The 21,466-nt window shown below is 51.8% G+C and overlaps 2 protein-coding genes across 15 annotated transcripts in view; one reads left to right on the top strand and one right to left on the bottom strand.

Moving 5' to 3' along the window:
- The window catches only part of KANSL1 (KAT8 regulatory NSL complex subunit 1), a 222,142-nt gene extending 214,989 nt beyond the window's left edge, over positions 1-7,153 (top strand). For all 10 annotated transcript variants that reach the window (XM_003942421.4, XM_010330269.3, XM_074388791.1 and 7 more), the window contains one exon: positions 72-7,153. In XM_003942421.4, coding sequence (XP_003942470.1) covers positions 72-299 — 228 coding nt within the window. In that variant the 3' untranslated portion in view covers positions 300-7,153. The remainder of the gene's footprint in view (positions 1-71) is intronic.
- Positions 7,154-7,254: 101 nt separating this feature from the next.
- Positions 7,255-21,466, bottom strand: part of MAPT (microtubule associated protein tau) — a 123,423-nt gene continuing 109,211 nt past the window's right edge. For all 5 annotated transcript variants that reach the window (XM_010330264.3, XM_010330263.3, XM_010330265.3 and 2 more), the window contains 4 exons: positions 20,541-20,633; positions 16,757-16,838; positions 13,430-13,542; positions 7,255-7,669 (listed from right to left, as the gene is read on the bottom strand). In XM_010330264.3, coding sequence (XP_010328566.1) covers positions 7,454-7,669; positions 13,430-13,542; positions 16,757-16,838; positions 20,541-20,633 — 504 coding nt within the window. In that variant the 3' untranslated portion in view covers positions 7,255-7,453. The remainder of the gene's footprint in view (positions 7,670-13,429; positions 13,543-16,756; positions 16,839-20,540; positions 20,634-21,466) is intronic.

The following is a 21,466-nucleotide window of genomic DNA, read 5'->3' as shown; positions in this document are numbered from 1 at the left end:
TGGCAGGGCCTTGGAGCAGGAAGCAGGCTGGCTGCAACTGGGTCCTCACAGAGCAACTTGTCTGCCTACAGTCTGTTCAGCCCTGGGAACGGCGGACCTTCCCCCTGGCGCACAGTCCCCAGGCAGAGTGTGAGGACCAGCTGGATGCACAGGAGCGAGCAGCCCGCTGTACTCGGCGCACCTCAGGCAGCAAGACTGGCCGGGAGACCGAGGCGGCACCCACCTCACCTCCCACCGTCCCCCTCAAGAGTCGGCATCTGGCAGTAGCAGCCACAGCTCAGCGCCCGACTCACAGATGAGCGGGAGACAAGAATCTAAACAGACTCACTAACTATTGGCATTAAAGCTTCAGAAATCTCTGCGTTTGATATTCAAACATCATATGCCGGAAATTTTCACAGTTTTTAGTGAACTTAAGGAACTTAGATCCTACTTTGGTATTTTTTTTTTCCTTGTTTTAATTTTTGCTTTTTTGTTTCCATGTTTTCTTGTCACACACCTGAGCACTTCCTCCCATTGGCAAACCAGAAGTTCAGGATGAGACCCTGCTGGCCTGGTCCTGGCATATCCTCTGCACTGTTGAATCACTGGACTTACTGATCTTAGATGACCACCCCCTCCTTCGTACCTGTGGGCAGGGCGGACCAGCCTGGCGGGCAGAGCGCTCCAGTTGAGCATGGCCTTCTTGAGCTAGGGTGGGATGGGGCAGGGTGCTCTGGGCTCTTACCTCTCCCCTTCCACCTGTGGCTTGACTCAGCTGTGGCCCTCCTGGCTGGGTCCCCCTTGGTTTTTCGTGCTGGAGCACCCCCACCAGCTGTTCTCACCAAGTGCTCAGCCAGCAGAGCAGCTTCCCCTAGACCTATTTTTGTTTCCTCTGCATTTGGTCTTCTCCGTTTTGACTCCTTAACTGCAGTAACCTGGCTGTGGCTGCTCAGGTTCTCCTCATCCTGCTCCTTGGCCCCCTTCCCTATCTGCTCCCCCATGCCACATACATACCCACAACCTGTCCTTCCAGTCAGAATGTCTTTACCATCTGTCCTGATCTTTGAAGGTAGGGCTAGGACTACTTAACCTCTAGTCTCACTCCTCCGAAAACTGGGGGTTGTGGGAAGTGAGCAGCCATCTCCCTGTGTGATTTTTTTTTTCTCTGATTGACGTTGCCATGTTTCCTTCACACCCAGATCCCTGTCGGTGTTGATTCCACTCAGTCTTTTCATGCTCCCCTTGCCTGTGGAACATTGTCTGGTCCTAGCTGTGGTTCCCATTGTCCCCTCTTCACCCTTCTCTGTTAACCTTGTGCCTGTCTCCTGTATGATCACATCACCAAAAAGGGGGAGGGGGGAGAAGACTTTTTTTTTTTTTTTGGCCATTTTGTAATCGTATAAAAATAGTAGACAACTGCTTAATGGTTGGGGTTTTTTCACAATTTTCAACATTAGTGATTTTTTTTTTCTGTTTGCAAGTTAAAGGGTTTGTCATTGTTTCTTTTTAAAAAATACAATAATGCACCATATCCCTATGCATAAAGTGCTTCTTCTATTTATAAGGTTGAGAATTCTGAATAACCCTTTTAGCATTGAAAAAAAGAAAAAGAAAAAAAAAACCTTGTATTTTGTAAATATTTTCTTTTCCTGCTTTGGAGCTGTGTAATGGCAGCGAAACATGTAGCTGTCTTTGTTCTATAGAAATGCTTTTCTTCAGAGAAGCTGATCTTTGTTAATGTCTTGATTCTGTTCGCAAAGCACAGACTAGTGCTTAAAAAAAAAAGAAGGAAAAATTGAAAAAAATAATAAAAAAAAGTTACAGAACATTGTGTACCAGGCCTTCCTGGGCTTACTGAACTGGGTGTGCATGGTAGCATTGGCAGCTTTGGAGCTGGCTCTCTGGCGCCATTCTTTGGGGTACTCTGACTTGCTTATTTATACCTTGGAAAATCTCCATTCTGTCTTGTGGGAACACTGCAGATTCATCTCGTGGCCACCAGAGAGAGGATGATGATGGCTTTTAACTGAGGGTAAGGAGTGCCAGGAGGAGAGGCGATCTGCACTGATTATCTCCATTTTCTTTTTGTTGCGTGAAAATGGTTAACCTACTGTCTCTTGATGTTCCTTCTAGTGCGGTCAGCCACCTAATATTGTGTATCTATTCTAAATTACTCTTTAAAGGAGATTTTGGTTCTCACCTTTAAATTTTTCTGAGGTTTGGTGGGGGTTGGTGAGATACCTAATTTGCATAGTGCCTGAATTGGTTCTTACCTGCTGAGATTATAGCATCTTTCTTCTGAGGAGGCCATGTGCTTGATTCTCTTTTTTGAGGTGGGGTTTTGCTCAGTTGCCCAGGCTTGAGTGCAGTGGCACAATCTTGGCTCACTGCAGCCTGGATCTGTTGGGCTTATGAGATCCTCCCACCTCAGCTTCCCCAGTAGTTAAGACTATAGACATGTGCCACCATGCCCAGCTAATAATTCTTTTTTTGGGAGGGGGGTGGGGGGGGGGGCAGAGACTATGTCTCACTTTGTAGCCGAGGCTGGTGGGTGCTTTTCTTTGTACAAGATGAATAAGTGGGCGCGGCTGGTTCTCTACTCTCTTCTTTGCATGGCAGTCAAGCGGAAACAGTGAGGCTCTCTTGTGGCTCTGAAAGCCATGCTTTCTAAGATAGCATTTCTCTCTCTTTTGCTGGCCTGTTGCTGCTTCTGTAGTTGCAGTTAAAATCTGCTGTACCTACTAAGCATCTGCCTGCAGTGGCAGACACATCAGAAGAGCAAGAAAAGTAATATTTTGAAACTGAGAATCTAAAGATTCAATGTCATGACCTTGGCATAGTTACTAAGGAATAATATGATGGATTACTGTTTTGTTTCTTTGTAACATTGTTAGGAAGATGCTATCTGGTATCCCTATCTTGGTTTAGTAGAAATATTCTTCAATCTATCATAAGGCACGAAAGGAAAGAAGGCAGCTCTAAACCTAGCAGGAATCTAAGCCATTTATTTAGCTAATTAATTGGCTTGGTGTTCTGCTCCAGCCCCAGGCCTCCAGACTAAATTTCCAGGGACGAAAGCTGTTACATCCTCATCCCCAACCTTCTCAGGTTTGCATACACTGGCTCGCAGCATTGTGAGGTCAGCCGCAAGGCACTGTATTGCCCTGTGACTTGGACTAGGATGGTTTGCCAGCACCACAATGAGAATCAACTGCAAATGAACAAGTCTGAGAACTCCCACCTTCAGCACTCCAGAGAGAGCTGTTAATCCTCATGTCCAGCTTTTAATAGTCATTTCCTGTTTTGAGCTAAGTTCTCTAAGGGTGGGTAGGAAAGAACTTAAAAAACATACATTCTGTATCACTTTCTTGTCCTTGGAGTCCATGAATGGAGACCTTATTTAATCAGAGTAATAACTTTATTTCCAAATTCACTTTTACAGCAACAGTCAGTGTAAATCATTTGTTAAAACACAATACACTATATGGACATTCACAGACAGGAAGCTAAGCTAAGATGATTTTATGTCCCTCCCCCCACCCTCAAAATTACCAAAGAAATCATGGGACTTGCAAGTGCCAGAAATTGTCCTGCTCAACACTGCAAACATTTATGGGGCTAAGTCTTATTAGGAGGTGAGACTCTAGGCCAGTGCCCAGGGTAACCCTTTTCAAAGCTGAAGATAAATCAGAAGTCTGAAGCCAAAGGTCTGTAGATGGGACACGATGGTGATCACCTCTGCCCTTGCCCCGACCTCATGGCTTTGCTTGGAGAACTAAGATGAGGAGGGTGAAGTGAGTGATCTCAGCTGCCAGAAGCACAGACTGTGTGTCTGGAGCCAGTGTGAGAGGTGGCACAGAGGTGTCAATGGCTTACAGGGAAGGATGCCATGGTCTTAAGGAGGCATGATTGTGGTCTTAGGACCCCCTAAAAGAGGGCAGTAGGCCAAAGCAACCAGATGTCCATATTCCTACACAAGCCTTTCTACCTGCACTTTGCTGGGGAGGGAATGGGGAACTAGCCAGCTGTCTGGGAAAGCCTGTTGGTGGAAAAGAGAAGCCCCAAGGACCTCTGACCCCATGGCAGCTCCCTCCCTCTAGAAAATGTGGTTGAAACCATGAAAAGGGTTACGAGGCAGTATAAGTGCTGCACCCCAAGATCTCCCTTTGCCCATGTTAACTATCTTACACATTCCTCCCCCCTCCCCCCATAGCACAACAAGCAATAGCAAACAGGATACAGTCTCACCATTAAAGTCAATTTAAATGGAACTATTGATAATTGAGTTGACAGCTTGAAGGAGCCAGGCATACAGCATATCCTATCTAGCCCACCCAAGGACGCTGGCTCTGCAGGTGGAAGAAATAAGGGGAAGGGAGGAGTGCCTAGCCCTGAGGGGGATTGTCCTCGTTTAAGGTCACAAGCCAGCGTGCCTTTGCAATTTATTTGCCAGCACTGATCACACTAAACCATGATCTTAGGCTGGACCCAACAGCCTGCCCCACAAGGGGAAGATTCCAGAGGCCTCCATATAAGGCCTACGGTGCTGAAGATGAAGAGCAGGGCATACGAACTTCAGGACGACGAACTGAGGTACGGGAAGAAACGCAGCCAAAACTGTTGGCAGTATTGAGGGGGGCATGTCTCTACCCACCACCAGATCTCTACCCCACAATTCCTCCTTTTTAGATCCCTTCGCTTATGAGAATTGTTGGGACTCAGCAAACTGCAGGGAGACTCCTGGTGGAGAGTTCTGGGCACAGAGACTTCTTTACAAGGAAAGCTCTAGCTGCACATGAAGCTGCCAGCCCTCATGGAGGCCCTGGGCTCCCAAGTCCCTCAGAGTTGCCTTTAACTGTACCCAAACCAGAAGTGGCAGAATTGGGCCCGAGGCTGCTGAGTTTCTTCAGGCAGCAATTTTCTGCAAAGGCGGCTTCCCTGTTTTCATGGGTGCAGATGGAGTTTGTGCAAGGTCAGCGGGCTGAGGGTGCTCTGGTCCAGGCTTTGGGAACAGTGTCTCCTGACTTGTCATCCTTCCTCGGGCAGGCAGCTCGGGCCTCTGGAGCAGATCCAGGACAATTCTTCCCAATCTCTGCTGTGGCCGCAGGGCCCTTGGTGGGAGGCTGGGCTGCCCCTTGGAGAGCAAGCTTGGAGAGGAACCAGTCTGAGGGGTGGACTGAGGCTCACGGAGCTTCTGGGGGCTGCAGATCCCCCCAACTGGCACTGGCTTCATTTTTCTTGTGATGCAGGAGGTGGGACTTCAGGCTTTGACCAGAGAGAACCATCTTCATGCTGCGAGCCAGGCCAGCCACGAGGCCTTCTCTCTGCCCTGACAGAGAGCAGTGAGGGGGAGTCGGGAGGGGGACACCATCGCTTCTGTCCTAATCCTGTGCTTCAGGCCTTCACAGCTGAAGGGCCTCCTTCGATGCTAGAATCTGGTCTCTGTTGGGTCCCAGATGCTGATGAAAGCCTTATCAAACTTGGGATGCCCCAGCAGGGTGGAGCCACACTGGCCTCCTGGAGCTGAGTCCCAGTATGGGGGTGAGAGACACCTTGTGAGGGTGGGTTAGAAACCTCTTTACAAGCATTTCAAGATACATGCGTCCTTTTTTTTTTTTTTTCTTTTCACTATCATAGTCACTCTGGTGAATCCAAGCATAAACAGACAAATCCAACTACAACGCAACAGGGTACAGACGGGGAGGGCAGGGCGACATCTATGTATATGTTCAGCTGCTCCAGCAGGACAGACAGCATGGCTTCCAGCTGGGACTGGGGGGGGAAGAACCATTTCCGAGGGGTCGTGTTCCCCTTTTTGGGGGTGTGGAGGGCTGATTCTATGCATGTGAAGCTGAGCAGCTGCTGGGCTGTCTGGGAGGCTGGCAGCCACAAGCTGGGGTAGAAGCGGGAGACAGCGGGACCGTGGGCCTGCCCTGGTGCCTTGCCCACCTGTCCTAGTGCCATCACTGACAACCAGGACACCTAGCCTCCTGCTGCCAGCTCAGCACAGGAAGGGGCCAGGCCCTCTGGGGGCAAAGGGCTCTCTCCATATCAACAAGGCAGAAACATCTAGGGTCACAGCTGAGCAGTGCCCTGGCTCACATCTGTGACAGGAGGAGAAGGCAGGGAACGGAATCAGTCATGAGATTCGTGGTGAGGGGCACACCAGTTGGATGACTGGCACTGAGAGTGAGAGGCTGGGGTTCCACTCTTGTGCCTGGACTTTGCCTTCCCTTAATTTTGCCCTCAGTATGGAGTAGGTACCTCCCACAGCCAACCAGGGTCATTACTGATAAGTGGGTGGTGAGGCTGGGAATTCGGGACATGGTGACATGATGCAGGGTACAGGCAGTGACTGGGCTCTCACGGCAGACAGTGGCACGGCGGGGCAGACGGGTGATGGCAGTGGCCATGGGAAGGACAGGAGGCTTGGGACCCACTTCCCAGACCCCTGTACACTCTAGAGATGCCAGTGGCCCAGGCTTGGAAACGGATGGACGTCTCCCAAGAGGCACAAGTCCTTACAAAGAGAACTGGTTAGCCCTAAAGTCCCAGGTCTGTGAGGTGGCCAAAATCGTGGCTGCAGTTCCAACCTTCAGAACTCAATAAAACAGGGTTTTGTGGAGCAGAGGGAAGTCCCTCAGCTCAACCCCCGCCCCCCCTACCCCCACAGAGAGGGAGGAAGAGGCCAGCGCCCTCAGACGGCAAGGTCAGTCTTCCCCAAAGGAAATCATCCATGGGGCACCACCCTCCGGCTGGCCTGCTTTCTCTTGCCTGCTGTCCCTTCTCCCACAGGCTGCCCAGCAGAGGGTGGCACACTGACCCGTAGCAGGCCCCAGCCACAAAGGACAGGCACCACTCCGTCTGAGATGCTGCAGGCATCGTGGCACGGAGGGGGGCAGCATCTCCTCTCCACCACGTGGCTTCCTCTCCCCTTTGCCCAGCCCCTGCCTCTGCCTCCCACCCCACCCCCCCATCACACTCACACAAGGCTGACATCATCTGCCTGTGGCTCCACAAACACACCAAGTTTCAAATCCTTTGTTGCTGCCACTGCCTCTGTAACACCCCCTGGATTGGGCCAGAGGTGGTGGACACCTCCAGTCCCTTGAAATCCCCCAGAAGCAGCTTTCAGAGCCTCTCCTCCTCCCTCTTCTACACAGGGAGGGGGGGAAATCAAAAGGAATTGCCCTAGGAAATGTTGGGTGTGGCCATGTTTTTGAGTGTTTTTCTTAAAAATATTAGCCCACCCATCAATTTGGAAATATGAAATTTGCTTTTATTCCCACCACTGATTTTGAAGTCCCGAGCCAAAGCCGAGCAACAAAAGCAGGTTAAGTGATTAACCGATTAACCGAACTGCAAGGAGCAGCTGGGGGCAGAGGGTGGGGGCCGGGTCATTATTCTTTTTTTTTCCACACACTCTCACTCACTCTCCTCTCCACGATTACTGACCGCCCCGGGGGCCTGATCACAAACCCTGCTTGGCCAGGGAGGCGGACACCTCGTCAGCTAGTGTGGCGAGCTGGGCCGAGTCTGCCATGTCAATGCTGCCGGTGGAGGAGACGTTGCTGAGGTGCCGTGGAGACGTGTCCCCAGACACCACTGGAGACTTGTACACGATTTCTGCCCCGTGGTCTGTCTTGGCTTTGGCGTTCTCACGGAAGGTCAGCTTGTGGGTTTCAATCTGCAAGGAGAAGAGGGAGGGAGGGATGGTGAGATAAAGTACCAGAGAAAGGGAGACAAGCCCTGCCAACTGTCTCGCCAGGTCTGGCCCACAGTGCCAAGGACTGGTTTTGTTTTTGTAACAGGGTCTTGCTCTGTCTCCCAGGCTGGAGTATAGTGGCGCAATCTCACCTCACTGCAGCCTCTACCTTCTGGGCTCAGGTGATTCTCCCACCTCAGTCTCCCGAGTAGCTGGGATTACAGGCATGCACAACCATGCCCAGCTAGTTTTTTGTATTTTTAACAGAGATGGTGTTTCACTATGTTGCCCAGGCTGGTCTCAAACTCCTGGACTCAAGTAATCCACCTGACTCGGCCTCCCAGAGTGCTGGCATTACAGGTGTGAGCCACCACACCTGGCCAGGAGCTGTTTTTAGTGTTTTCCAAATGGTAATACCTGTGCCCACTCCTCCCCTGACCTGCCTCCCAGGCACCCAGATACCCTCCCCAGAGACAGTGATCATTTTCCGTTCCTTGTGGATCCTCTAGAGATATTTCATATATAAACACATGTATGAGTGCATATATACACAGGCTGCTTAGTATTCCATCCCCGTGGATGTACCAAAAGGCATCTACTCTGTGGCTGGACGTTTAGGCTGCTCTTGCCTTTAGTGATTACAGGCAATGGTGTGTATGAACATGTCACACACATGTAAGTGGATCCTAGAAGTGGAGCTGTTAGGTCAAAAGGCATGCACATTTTGAGACATACCGCCAGATTGCAAAGGAAAATGTGGAAGGAGAAGCTGGAGAAAATCAAGGATGTCTCCCAGAGCTACCGATGCTCAGACATAAGCCACACACATTCCTCCTGCTTGCCAGTGACTGATGAGTTTGGAGGTGGCAGCAACTGTGGGCAGTGCTGGCAGGCAGGCCGCAAAACATGACGTGACAAAGGACTGTTGGTGGGTGGGTGGGTGTATGATTTAGGATGGGGATTGTCTAGTGACTTATCTATCCATCTATCCATCCATCCGTCTGTCTGTCTGTCATCCACCTATCTACTTGGAGATGGGGATCTCACTATATTGCCCAGGCTGGCATCAAATTCCTGGGCTCAAGCAATCTTCCCACCTTAACCTCCTGAGCAGCTGGGACTACAGGTTCATGCCATCATCATGCCTGGCTGAAGCCCTTTTGAAAGTAGACAAACATGACATAGCCAGGAGTCCCAAAGAATACCAGGAAACTCAGAAGCAGAAAGCATTCGCTGGAGAAGTGAGTAGTGCCTAATAATTCCTGATAACCCTGAAGTGGCCAACATTCTCACTCTTCTTTGAGCATCTGGTAAAACCAAACCTATGTGTGCAATGTCCACCTACGCTCACTCACACATTGCCATTTTCATATAATTTTAGGAATCCATGGATGTGGGGTGAAGGCATCCTAATGCAGGGGGCTTGAGTGGGCATAAAGAAAAACGAGGGTCCCATTTAAGCTAGATGCGTATTTTGTTCGTTTCGGGTCACTACTTTGAAAAAAGGATTTTTCTGTATTACTGTTTTTTTGTTTGTTTTTGGGACAAAGTTTCACTCTTGTCACCCAGGCTGGAGTACAATGGTGTGATCTTGGCTCACTGCAACCTCAGCCTCCTGGGATCACATGATTCTCTTGCTTCAGCCTTGTAGCTGGGATTACAGGCATGCATCACCACGCCCTGCTAATGTTTATATTTTCAGTAGAGACGGGGTTCTGCCGCGTTGGCCAAGCTGGTCTCAAACTCCTGATTTCAACTGATCCACTCACCTTGGCCTCCCAAAGTGCTGGGGTTACAGGCATGAGACACTGCCTGGCCTGTTACTGTATTTTCTTGGAAGACTATTTAATACAGGCTTTAATATTTGTGTTAATGTTTTTTGAAATGTTTTTAAAGAAAAAAGTGACATTCCTTGGAATGTCCAAAAATCCCACAAACTGAAAAGAACCCAGGAGGCTGGTGGTGTGCCCCACCGTTAGGAATTTTGCTCCGCACACGGGGAAAATAGGGACCGACACTGCAGGGATCCCCGGGACCAGGATGGGGTTTTCTGAGTAGGGGGCAGGACCCTGCCCATCCTTCCTGAGCCATCGCATGGACAAGTCAGAAGGAACCAAGAAGCTGAGACTCAACGTGTTCTTAGAGGACTGCAACACACCAGGAACCTTCCAGAACACTGTCTTTTTTGGGTCTTATAGCCACCCTGGGACATAGGTACAGCATTTCCATTCCATTTTGCTGCAGGAGAAACAGGCTGAGAGAAGATCTGTGGTTCTTGACTCCCCAAGCAGAGTCAAGCCCAGAGCTTTTCCTAACACAAAGAAGCTTTCAGAGACTGCCGGGGGCCTCCCTTCACCCAGGGAATCACCAATGCCCAGGCCCTATCCAGACCCACTCAGTCACACTGAGGTATCTTTAAAGTGCCCCGAGGCTAGGAGGTCCTGCCTTAGACCAGGGGAGGCCTGGGTGGTGGAAAAGCGGAGAACCTTACTGCTTCCCCAGATAACTGGGCCCAACCCTCATCCCTTGAGGCGGGCAGCCTCCTGGTCCATCTTTGTGTCTCATTTTGCATAGCGAGCCAGGCGCTGAAAAGTGTCCCTGTGTCCTGTGTTGGCAGAGGCATGACCCGAGAGCTTGCGGCCAGCTACGGGCCAGTGCCCTCTCCTGCCTCGGGGCCTGTCTGGAGGTGAGGTCTGCCCCAGGCCACAGTTTGCAGCATCTGCTGGAAGGCTGTATTAGCAAACGCTTCTCACAAAACTACATTGTTAGATATTTATCATGAACACAAAATGGGAGTGCCCATCTGTTCAGAACCAGATGCAGTGGCAAGAAGGCAAGAGGGGAGGGTGGGGACTGGCCAGGGCAGGGGCTCAGCTGCCACTCCACTGGCCTGGTGGAAAGATGGCCTGACTGCCACTTCCACCCAACTGGGCCACCTTGAGAAGCATACTTCCTCACGCCGAGTTGGGTTTCAGATCCTACACCCCTTCTGAGATATCCTTGCTATGGTTTGGCTGTGTCCCCACCCAAGTCTCAACTTGAATTGTAGTTCCCATAGTTCCTACATATTGTGGGTGGGACCCAGTGGGAGATAATTGAATCATGTGCGGGGTGGGGGGGTCTTTCCTGTGCTATTCTCGTGACAGTAAGTCTCCCGAGATCTGATGGTTTTATAAAGGGAGTCCCCCGCACAAGCTCCCTTCTCTTGTCTGCTGCCACATGAGACATGCCTTTCACCTTCCCCCACGATTGTAAGGCCTCCCCAGCCACGTGGAACTGAGTCCATCAGAACCCTTTCTTTTGTAAACTGCCCAGTGTTGGATGTGTCTTCATCAGCTGCGTGAAAACGGACTAATAGAATCCCTTTTCCCTCTAAAAATTCCCAGTCAGGTGCTGGGAGATCCTGAAGGTTAGAAGAAAGTGAGCCACTCCCAGCACTTCAGGCAGGGTATAGGCAGGAAACCCCAGAGGGTGCTTGGGCCACACTTCTGCAGAGGAGAAACAGCAGCTACCAGACCACATCCTGTGCCAGGCCCAGACAGAGCTCGCCCAGCGCCACGCATACCCTCACCGCACACGGACACCCACAGCAAGACCTGGAGACGGGAAGCTGCTGGGGACACCAAGGCCCAGCAGCCTGGTGTGGACACTTCCACGACAGAGAGCCAGAGCCTTTGCTGAACTCAGGATTTCAGCATCATGGTTTTGCTCTGAGTGCCTAGTAACCCATTTAGAAAATTAGGTTATGTTCCCATGACTTGTTCGTGGCACACCACAGCTGACTGGGGATGTCCACTTCCTTTTTTAGTTGCCTGCAAACATCAGGGCCTAGGACAGTGGTTCTTTTTTTTTTTTTTTTTTGAGATGGAGTTTCACTCTGTTGCCCAGGCTGGAGTGCAGTGGCATGATCTAGGCTCACTGCAACCTCCGCCTCCCAGGTTCAAGCGATTCTCATGCTTCAGCCTCCCCAGTAGCTGGGATTATAGCTGTGAACCATCACACCCAGCTGGCTTTTGTGTTTTTAGTGAAGTTGGGGCTTTACCATGTTGGGCAGGCTGGTCTTGAACTCCTGACTTCAAGTCATCTGCCCCCTCGACCTCCCAAGGCGCTGGGATTATAGGCATGAGCTACTGTGCCCGGCCAGTTCTCACTTTTGACTGCATTAAAGAATCACCTGGGAGCTTTAAAAACTCCAGTGACAGGTTGAGCACAGTGGCTCACACCTGTAATCCCAGCATCTTGGGAGGCTGAGGTGGGCACATCACTTGACCTCAGGAGTTCAAGACGAGCGTGGGCAACATGGTGAAATCCCATCTCCACAGGAAATACAAAACATTTAGCCAGATAGTGGCAGATGCCTATAGTTCCAGCTACTCGGGAGGCTAAGGTGGGAGGATTACCTGAGCCAGGGAGGCAAACACTGCAGTGAGCTGAGATCACGCCATGCACTCCAGCCTGGGCAACAGAATGGGACTGATACGGTTTGGCTGTGCCCCCACCTAAATCTTGAATTATAGCTCCCATAATTCCATGTGTTGTGGGAGGGACCCAGTGGGAAGTAACTGAATCATGGGTGTGGGTTTTCCCATGCTGTTTGCAGGATAGTGAATAAGTCTCATGAGGTCTAATGGTTTTATAAAGGGCAGTTCCCCTGCACACACTCCCTTGCCTGCCACCATGTAAGATGTGCCTTTGCTTCTCCTTTGCCTTCTGCCATGATTGTGAGGCCCCCTCAGCCATGTGGAACCATGAGTCCATTAAACCTTTTTCCTTTATAAATTACCAGTCTATTCGGGCGCAGTGGCTCATGCCTGTAATCCCAGCACTTTGGGAGGCTAAGGTGGGCAGATCACCTGAGGTCGGGAGTTAGAGACTAGCCTGACCAACATGAAGAAACCCCATGTCTACTAAAAATACAAAATTAGCCAGGTCTGGTGGTGCATGCCTGTAATCCCAGCTACTTGGGAGGTTGAGGCAAGAGAATCTCTTGTTGAATCCAGGAGGCAGAGGTTGTGGTGAACTGAGATCATGCCATTGCACTCCAGTCTGGGCAACAAGAACGAAACTGTCTCAAGAAAAAAAAAATTACCAGGTCTTGGGTATGTCTTCATTAGTAGCATGAGAGCAGACTAATACAGAGACCCTGCTTCAAATACATAAAAACAAAAACAGACCAGGCGCAGTGGCTCATGCCTGTAATCCCAGAACTTTGGGAGGCTGTGGTGGGAGGATCATGAGGTCAAGAGATTGCGACCATCCTGGTCAACATGGTGAGACCCTGTCTCTACTAAAAATACAAAAATTAACTGGGCCTGGTGGTACATACCTGTAGTCCCAGCTACTGGGGAGGCTGAGGCAGGAGAATCACTTGAACTGGAGAGGTGGAGGTTGCAGTGAGCCAAGATTGTGCCACTGCACTCCAGCCAGGGCGACAGAGTGAGACTCCATCTCAAAAATAAATAAATACATAATAAAATTAAATAAAACACTCCAGCAAGTGAGCTGCACCTGAGACCAATTGGTCAGCCTCTCCAGGTTGACCAGGTGTGAGATGTGCTAAAGCTCCCAGGTGATTGAGATGGGCGGGCAGTCGAGACCCACTGGATGCTGCTACGAGCCCACATCCAGCCAGTCAACACAGAAGCCTGTTTCCTCCTCTGGTAACTGGACCAGCCTTTGTCCACTCGACGTGATTGATGCCCATACCCAAGTGCAGCCTCTGATCCGCCCTGCCCCCTTTACCTTTTTATTCCCTCCACCAGGGACGTGTGTGATATTGTCCAGGGACCCGATCTTTGACTGGACTCTGTCCTTGAAGTCCAGCTTCTCAGATTTTACTTCCACCTGGCCACCTCCTGGAACAGAAGACACACAAGAGCATCTTGCCATCATCTTCTGTGGTTTCGTGGACTTAGCATCCATTACATGAGGACTGCAGTCTACAGGGCAAAATGCCAGGGGCTGCAGGAGCACAGCACAAGTTAGATGAGGTGCCGCTGCTCTGGAGGGAGAAGACAATGACGGGACTTTCGGGTTTGCAGCAGGACTTGAACCAGGGCCAAGAAAGTGGTTCCAAGTAGAGACCAGCCTTTAGGAGTAGATAAGACTCTCCTTTAGAATGGGTGTTTGGATACAAGTCCTTGCAAAGTGCCTGAAAATAGTTTGCTCCTGTCTAATCGAAGTGTGCATCAAATATTTACACTGTAAACTCTTCCTCTTGAGATATCACAAAGGTAAATGACAGCTTAGCCCAGGAGAAATTATTCTAAATTGTACATTGGTTGGCTTCCAGGAAATGATGTTTTTCTATATCAACATCCTGTAAAACACACAGCCCCACAGAACCTCGGAATTAAATTGAATGTCAAATGCACACTAAACAAGGTCGGGCATGGTGGCTCACGCCTGTAATCCCAGCACTTTGGGAGGCCTAGGCAGGTGGCTCACCTGAGGTCGGGAGTTTGAGACCAGCTTGACCAACATGGTGAAACCCCATCTCTACTAAAAATACAAAAATTACACTGGGCGCTGCACTGTGGGAGGCTGAGGTGAGCAGATCACCTGAGGTCAGCAGTTCAGGACCAGCCTGGCCAACATGGTGAAACCCCGTCTCTACTAAAAAAAAATACAAAAATTAGCCAGGCGTGGTAGTGGGTGCCTGTAATCCCAGCTACTTGGGAGGCTGAAACAGGAGAATCGCTTGGACCCAGGAGGTGGAGGTTGCAGTGAGCCAAGATCATACCATTGCACTGCAACCTGGGAATAGAGCAAGACTCCATCTCTAAATAAATAAATAAATAAATAAATAAATAAATAAATAAGGACCCTTCCTCCCTGCTGACCCTTGACATCATGCCCAAGCATGGACAAGGCATGGGGAAGAGATAGTCCACGGGACCTTCTGGGGAAAGATGAAGAAAGCAGCTCCCAGCTGCCCTCACAGCTAGGGTAGTGGTACCCGTTGTGGCATACTTTTTGCTGGGAGATGAAACTTCCCACAAAGTGTCCAAGGGGGCCAGAAAATAATGACATGTTCTAGACTGAGCTTCTCTTCCCACAGTAAGGATTCAAGTAAAAGCCAGCCCCTGAATAGGGCTTCAGGCAGAAATCCCTGCTCTGGACTCTCAGGTGGGTGACCGAATTGATAACTCTGTGTCCAATATGGTAGCCACTCTTCCTCAACTGCACCCGCCATGTTTCAAGGGCTCGATAGCCACATGGGGTTAGTGGTTACTGTCCTGGACAGCACAGATACAGAGTGTTTCCATTACTGCAGCAAGAGGTCTAGACAGCACTGATTTCTACAGTGTTGGGGGGAGGGGAGTAAACCTGGTTCCAGTAACATCATTTTCTTTTTTTTTTTTTTTTTTTTTGAGATGGAGTCTCACTCCCCACCCAGGCTGGAGTGCAGTGGCACAATCTCAGTTCCCTGTAGCCTCCGTCTCCTGAGTTCAAGTGATTCTCCTGCCTCAGCCTCCCTAGTAGCTGGGATTACAGGCACCCACCACCACGCCTGGCTAATTTTTGTATTTTTAGTAGAGACAGGGTTTCACCATGTTGGTCAGGCTAATCTTGAACTCCTGACCTCAGGCAATCCATCCACCTCGGTCTCCCAAGGTGCTGGGATTACAGACGTGAGACACCTCACCTGCCCAGAGCATCATTTTCTGTTTAAACAAAGGCACAGAGGGGACATGGCAGTGGCCCAGGGTTCCTGTGCTGCAGCTGCTGCTGACGGTAAAGTGTCCCCCATGTTGGCTGGGGACCAAGCTCACCCGTCCACACAGCTGTACCTCAAGCCTGAGAGGCCCTGTGGACAGCTTGCTGGGAGAACCATGGGTGAGGGCATAGGCCAGCATCTCACCTACCTCTTCACCTTAAATTTTTAAAATTTTTTTGGGTACATAGTAGGTATATGTATTTATGGGGTACATGAGATGTTTTGATAGAGACACACAATGTGTAATAGTCACATCACAGAAAATGGGCTATCCATCCCCTCAAACATTTGTTCTTTTTGTTACAAACAGGCCATTTATATTCTTTTAGTTATTTTTATTTTTGAGATGGAGTTTCACTCTGTCACTGAGGCTGGAGTGCAGTGGCAAGATCTTGGCTCACTACAACCTCTACCTCCTGAGTTCAAGAAATTCTCCTGTCTCAGCCTCCCGAGTAGCTGGGACTACAGGTGCCTGCCACCACGCCCAGCTAATTTTTATAATTTTGGTAGAGATGGGGTTTCACCATGTTGGCCTGACCCACAAGGTGGGTCTCAAACACCCACCTCAGCCTCACAAAGTGCTGAGATTACAGGTGTGAGCCATCACACCTGGCCATCTTTTGGTTATTTTTAAATGTACAATTAAATTATTATTGACTTTAGTCACCCTGTTGCAGTATCAAATACTAGGTCTTTTTTTGTGTGCTCATTAACCATCCCCACCACCCCCTCCCTATCCTTCTTCCCAGCCTCTGGTAGGCATCCTCCTATTCTCTATCTCCAAGAGTTCAACCGTGAACGTGCTGTCTTTCTGTGCCTGGCTTATTTCACTTAACTCCTGCCTCGCCTTGTCTTGGCCAGCATGGTCTGCGCAGGAGTGAGCTGGAGCGCCATGCATGCTGGGCTCCCACAAGTTCCACCCTCAACACTGTCCTTGGGCCGGGTGCAGTGGCTCACGCCTGTAATCCCAGCACTTTGGGAGGCTGAGGTGGGTGGATCACAAGGTCAGGAGATCGAGACCATCCTGGTCAACATGGTGAAACCCTGTCTCTACTAAAACTACAAAAATTAGCCGGGCGTGGTGGCAGATGCCTGTAATCCCAGCTACTTGGGAGGCTGAGGCAGGAGAATCACTTGAACCCGGGAGGCGGAGGTTGCAGTGAGCTGAGATTACGCCATTGCACTCCAGCCTGGGTGACAAGAGTCAAACTCCATCACAAAATAAATAAACAAACACACACTCTCCTTGATGGTCTACCCAACCGAAGTCAGACAGTTCCAGCCCCCACCAGCCCTCCTCCATCCCCCTGCACCTTCCCGTCCGAACCCTTGTCATCCACAGGGGCTACCTGGTTTATGATGGATGTTGCCTAATGAGCCACATTTGGAGGTCACTTTGCTCAGGTCAACTGGTTTGTAGACTATTTGCACCTGGAGATGAGAGAAGAGGAGCGAGAAGAGACAGAGGAAGACAGAGAGACAAAGAGGATAAAATGGAATTATTTTATTAAGGGTGTAACACAATGAGAAGCAGCTGTGGAAGCCCAGGCCCTGCTCGGACAGTGGTTCCCAGCTGCCATGAGGAGCGCGCCCTACTCAGGGTAGAAAAATGTGTTGTCGAAATTCTGCCAACCCTGCCCCAGGGGAGCTAGGTCTTCACAAAAGGACTGTGGGATTGGAGCATCTTCAATCCCTGCACAACAAAAGAGCCTCTGCGAAAAACAGAGACCCGTCATCATTGTACAAGGCCCAGACGTTTGTCTAGCAAACTTTTAAGTATAAAAAAGTCACTCCCTTGCCTGACATGAAATTGACAGACCACAATCAGACCTGAAGAAAAACGTGTTCACTACAATGAGCATGCACAGAATCTGAAAACTCCTGCTGGAAAGCAGGAGCGGTATCTGCTGGGCCTCGGAGAGGGGAGGTACAGCGAGGGTCAATGAGTGGACTTTATTCCAGGAAAAGCTTCCACGGACCCTGGAAAGCACTAGAGCGAAGACAAGCACTAGAGCAAGCAGGACCCAGCAGAATTCAGCAGCTCGGGTGAGAGCTGGTGGGCGCCAGCACGCTCAGTGTCCTGGTCTGTTCCATCTTTACCAACAGGAGCAAAGCGACACCAACAGGGTAGGCAGGCGGCACAGCAGAAATCAACACATGTAACGTCTCAGCAAGCTTGAGTGGACGCAGACACACAGGGGGAGGCCTGTGAATTCCAGGGCACTGCTCCCTTGGGGATCACGGGCCTGAGCTGCCAGCTGGTCTCATCCCAAGAACCAGCTGGGGGGCGGGGCGCACCCCATGGAGACTCCGCAGTGGCAGACAGACAGGTCCCCAGGAGATAGGCCTCTATGAAGCCATGGCTGTTCGAGGGGCCTAGGGGGCAGGTCACTGACATTCCTGAAGTCCCCAGGGCCTCCAGCAGTGGCCTTGCCTGGGGTTATCAGAAGGGGCACGGGGGCAGCCACCTCCCACCTAACCAGTCGGCTCCGGAGGAAACCTGCCCTGGAGCTTCCCCGGGAGACAGCTGGCTTCGTGGCTGGAGATGGGTTTATCAAGACCACCAAAAATCAAGCGGTGGGGGGAGGGGATGGTTTCTCCTTCTACTTGGGTCTCAACTGGAACCATCCCAAATTATTTTAGTTAATGTCAGCTGGCATCTGCTCTTTATGGATTGGTAGTTAACTGGGGCAGAAATGGCTGCAGCCGGTGTGTGTCAGGGCAGACATGATCTGAGTCAAGGATGTGGGAGGGTGGGGAGGATGGATGGCAGGCGCCTGGGGTAGAGAGAGCTGTGTGCTGAAGCTGGCGCCGAAGGGGTGGGCCAGGGCCAAGAAGTGGGAGGACACGCTGGTATGACCACGGCCTCCTGCCCTCTGTCCTCGGGGAGGAAACTCGTGAGGTGGGGGAGGGGAGCTGGGACAAGGACCAGGGAGCAGCCAGAAAAGAGAGGAGTGGATGGCAGTGGGAACCAGGGCGGTGGTCAGGATGCCCAGGGAGGGAGGACAGCAGGCCCTGCAGAGTTTCCAGGGCCCAGCCAGGGGCAGAAGGGCCCCAGATGGAGAAGGAGCAGGGCCGGCCAGCTGGGAAGTGGCCCCTGGGCTGAGGAGAGGATGGGGCCCAGGCCGGGGATCCAGCGGCCCCCCTACCCCAGACGCCGGGGGCTGGCATCTCTTCTCACTAGAAGGGCTTCCTGTGAAGGGGCTCAGAGGGCGGTGCTCAGCCCGGGACATCTGGTGGCTCTCTGCCAGGTCATGGGCTAGCCCTCAGACAAGCGTAGCACAGGATGGCCCTGTGGTATGGGGAGGGCCCCCAAGGAGGTCCCGGATGTCCTGGGTACTGTAGCGTCTTTGGGCATCGGCTGCCAGAGGGGTTGGCCACACAGCCCGTGCACTCTCCCCCCCCAGCTCCGCCTCAGCAGCACAACCTCCACCAGCCCATCGGACTCAGCCTTAACCAGAAAGCGCATGGCCTCCCTCCTCAGGCCGAGCCCACTTCAAGGAAGCCGAGATCCAGGATCAAAACTCAAAACAGCCAAAACAGCAACCCCAGGAAAAAGGGCTGGGGCGGCACACACCTCTTCGGTCCCCTCACACCGGACAAACGGGGGGTGGGGGGCAGGTTGGGGGGTGACAGGAGAGCAGGCGCGGGGACAGAGGAGACACTTAGCAGACACCGGTGAGGAAGCGTTAGTCAAGCCCATGCAGCAGCCGCAGGGCAAGCGCTGCCACTGTGGGACTGCCGGGGCCTGAGGGGCAGAAGCCGGGATCCAGGTGCTCAGGGCAGGAAGCAGCAGCTCACTGCAAGAATAAACCCTCTGGGCTGGATGCGGGCGCAGGCCCAGGCCAGGCATCTTCTGGTGAGAGCCCGCCCCCGGGCCACAGCCGTCTCCGGGAACTCCTGGCAGGGCCAGGTGGTTGCTCTCAAAAAACGCCTCCCTCGGGGTGGACCCTGCGGGTCTCATACTTCCAGCTCCCCAGGGCGTTAAAAGTTTGCTTATAGCTGACCAAGAGAGCTGGTGGGAGAGGGCCCATAGGTGCCCAGTGGACATGGACCAGCCAGAGGACGGGTCAGTGGAACTTGAGGATCTGAGTCCCGATTTTCAGGGAGACACTCCACGGAGGACATGGAGTCCCCGGGGACATGTAGAAGAGGCTAAATCTATTTATTTTAAAATTATTGTTTTCTGAGACAAAGTCTTACTCTGTTCCCAGGCTGAAGTGCAGTGATGTGAGCATGGCTCATCGCAACCTCCACCTCCTAGACTCAGGCGATCCTCCCACCTCAGCCTCCCAAGTAGCTGGGACTATAGGTGTGTACCACCACACCTGACTAATTTTTAATTTTTTGTAGAGACCGGGCCTCACTGTTTCCCAGGCTGGTCTTGAACTCCTGGGCTCAAGTGAACCTCCCACCTTTGTCTCCCAAAGTGTGGGGATTACAGGCGTGAGCCACCGCTCCTGGCCAGAGACAGCCAAATTTAAAAGGGCCAAAACCAGCATTTGTCTGCCAAACCTCAACGCAGGACAGAGGGACCTGTCACACTTTGGTCTGGCTCTCTGCATCTGGAGTCTCTACCTGAGGATGGTGCAGGCTGAACACACGGCTCTTCCCTTGAACATGCAGGAGGCACAGCTGAGCAGGACATAAGCCTTCAGTGTCCCCTCATCAGAACCAACAGGCCATCTGTCCACAGTGGAGCTGGAGCCACTCAACGTGAACCTGCCCAGGAGTTGGGGAGGTGGCAGCAGCCCTGGCTCAGGTGCCACCACCTTCAGCCCAACTTCCAATTGGGGTTCTTGGGGATAGGCTGGGTGGGAGTGGAGAGACACCTTGACGGGTCTCAGCAGGGGCAGGAGAGAGGGTCGGTCATCTGTCCTATTCTGCCCATGCAGCCTGGGGCACCCAGAAATGCTGGGACACCTACCCTCCCAGAACATAAGGGGCTTCTGGGCACAGTGGACATGTGGGGGGATGTGGAGAGCTGAGCCACATTCACCTGGGGGGCACGGCCAGATCCTGAGAGCCCAGAAAAGATTTATTCTGTGCAGTGTCTCGCAGGTCTACGCACTCATGCCACTTCCTAAAAAACCAAGCCACAGCACGGCGCATGGGACGTGTGAAGGTACTCACACTGCCGCCTCCCGGGACGTGTTTGATATTATCCTTTGAGCCACACTTGGACTGGACGTTGCTAAGATCCAGCTTCTTATTAATTATCTGCACCTTTGATAGCCAGAAAAAAGGATAAGTGAACGCCACCCAGGACCCACCTGCTTGCTTCCAAGGACGTCTCCACTTTCAGACTTGGCAGGGGCAGCCTGGGGAGTGGGAGAAGTTTGAGTCACACCCAGGGGAGCTGAAGGGACAGAAGAGAGGGCTGCCCCGAAGGTATTCCAGAACTGTCAGTGATTCCAAGCGGGCTTTAGGAAGCTGGGATTGCAGGATCTCAGGGGCAGTTACTCACTTCTCGGAAAGATGGCATCGTGAGGCCTGAACCCCAGAGGGGCACATGCTCCAACCTGGGTCTGGTGAAAACCGTGTTCGGCCACACTGCCAAGTAATAAGCAGCTCCCCGCATCTCCACTCACACCCAGCTAGACCCACCGGAACATTCCCAGAGAACTTCCCGCAGCTGTTCTCACGCTGTCAGGCATTGGAATCACCTGTGGATTTTTAAAATCTCGGGCCCCTGCTTGGACCTACAATTAGAATCTGGAGGCGTCTGGCTTCAGTCTCGCTAGTTTTGAAAAGCTTCCCTGGGGATTCTGATGCATAGCCAGGTTTGAGAGGCCCTGACCCTGCAGGCAGGACCCAGGTCGCTTTGTAGGGAAGGCAAACGCAGGGTGTCCCCTCTGTTCAAGGGCTCCGTCCCTGCAGGGGGCAATGCCGCCGCCGCCTCCTCTCGTCCACCCCCCAGCCCTTTCCACCTACAATCCCACCAGGCGCTTAACGGAAACTGAGCAAATGCTCCCGTGGGGCTTTTTCTCAGCTCTTCCATAAGCGGGGGTGACCTGGATGGGTCCCCCATGACTGCATTTCTGGAAGGTTCTTTCTGC

The sequence above is a fragment of the Saimiri boliviensis genome, chromosome 17 (assembly GCF_048565385.1).
Source record: "Saimiri boliviensis isolate mSaiBol1 chromosome 17, mSaiBol1.pri, whole genome shotgun sequence".
NCBI classification, from domain to species: Eukaryota; Metazoa; Chordata; class Mammalia; order Primates; family Cebidae; genus Saimiri; species Saimiri boliviensis.
This window is presented reverse-complemented; position numbering and strand designations above follow the sequence as displayed.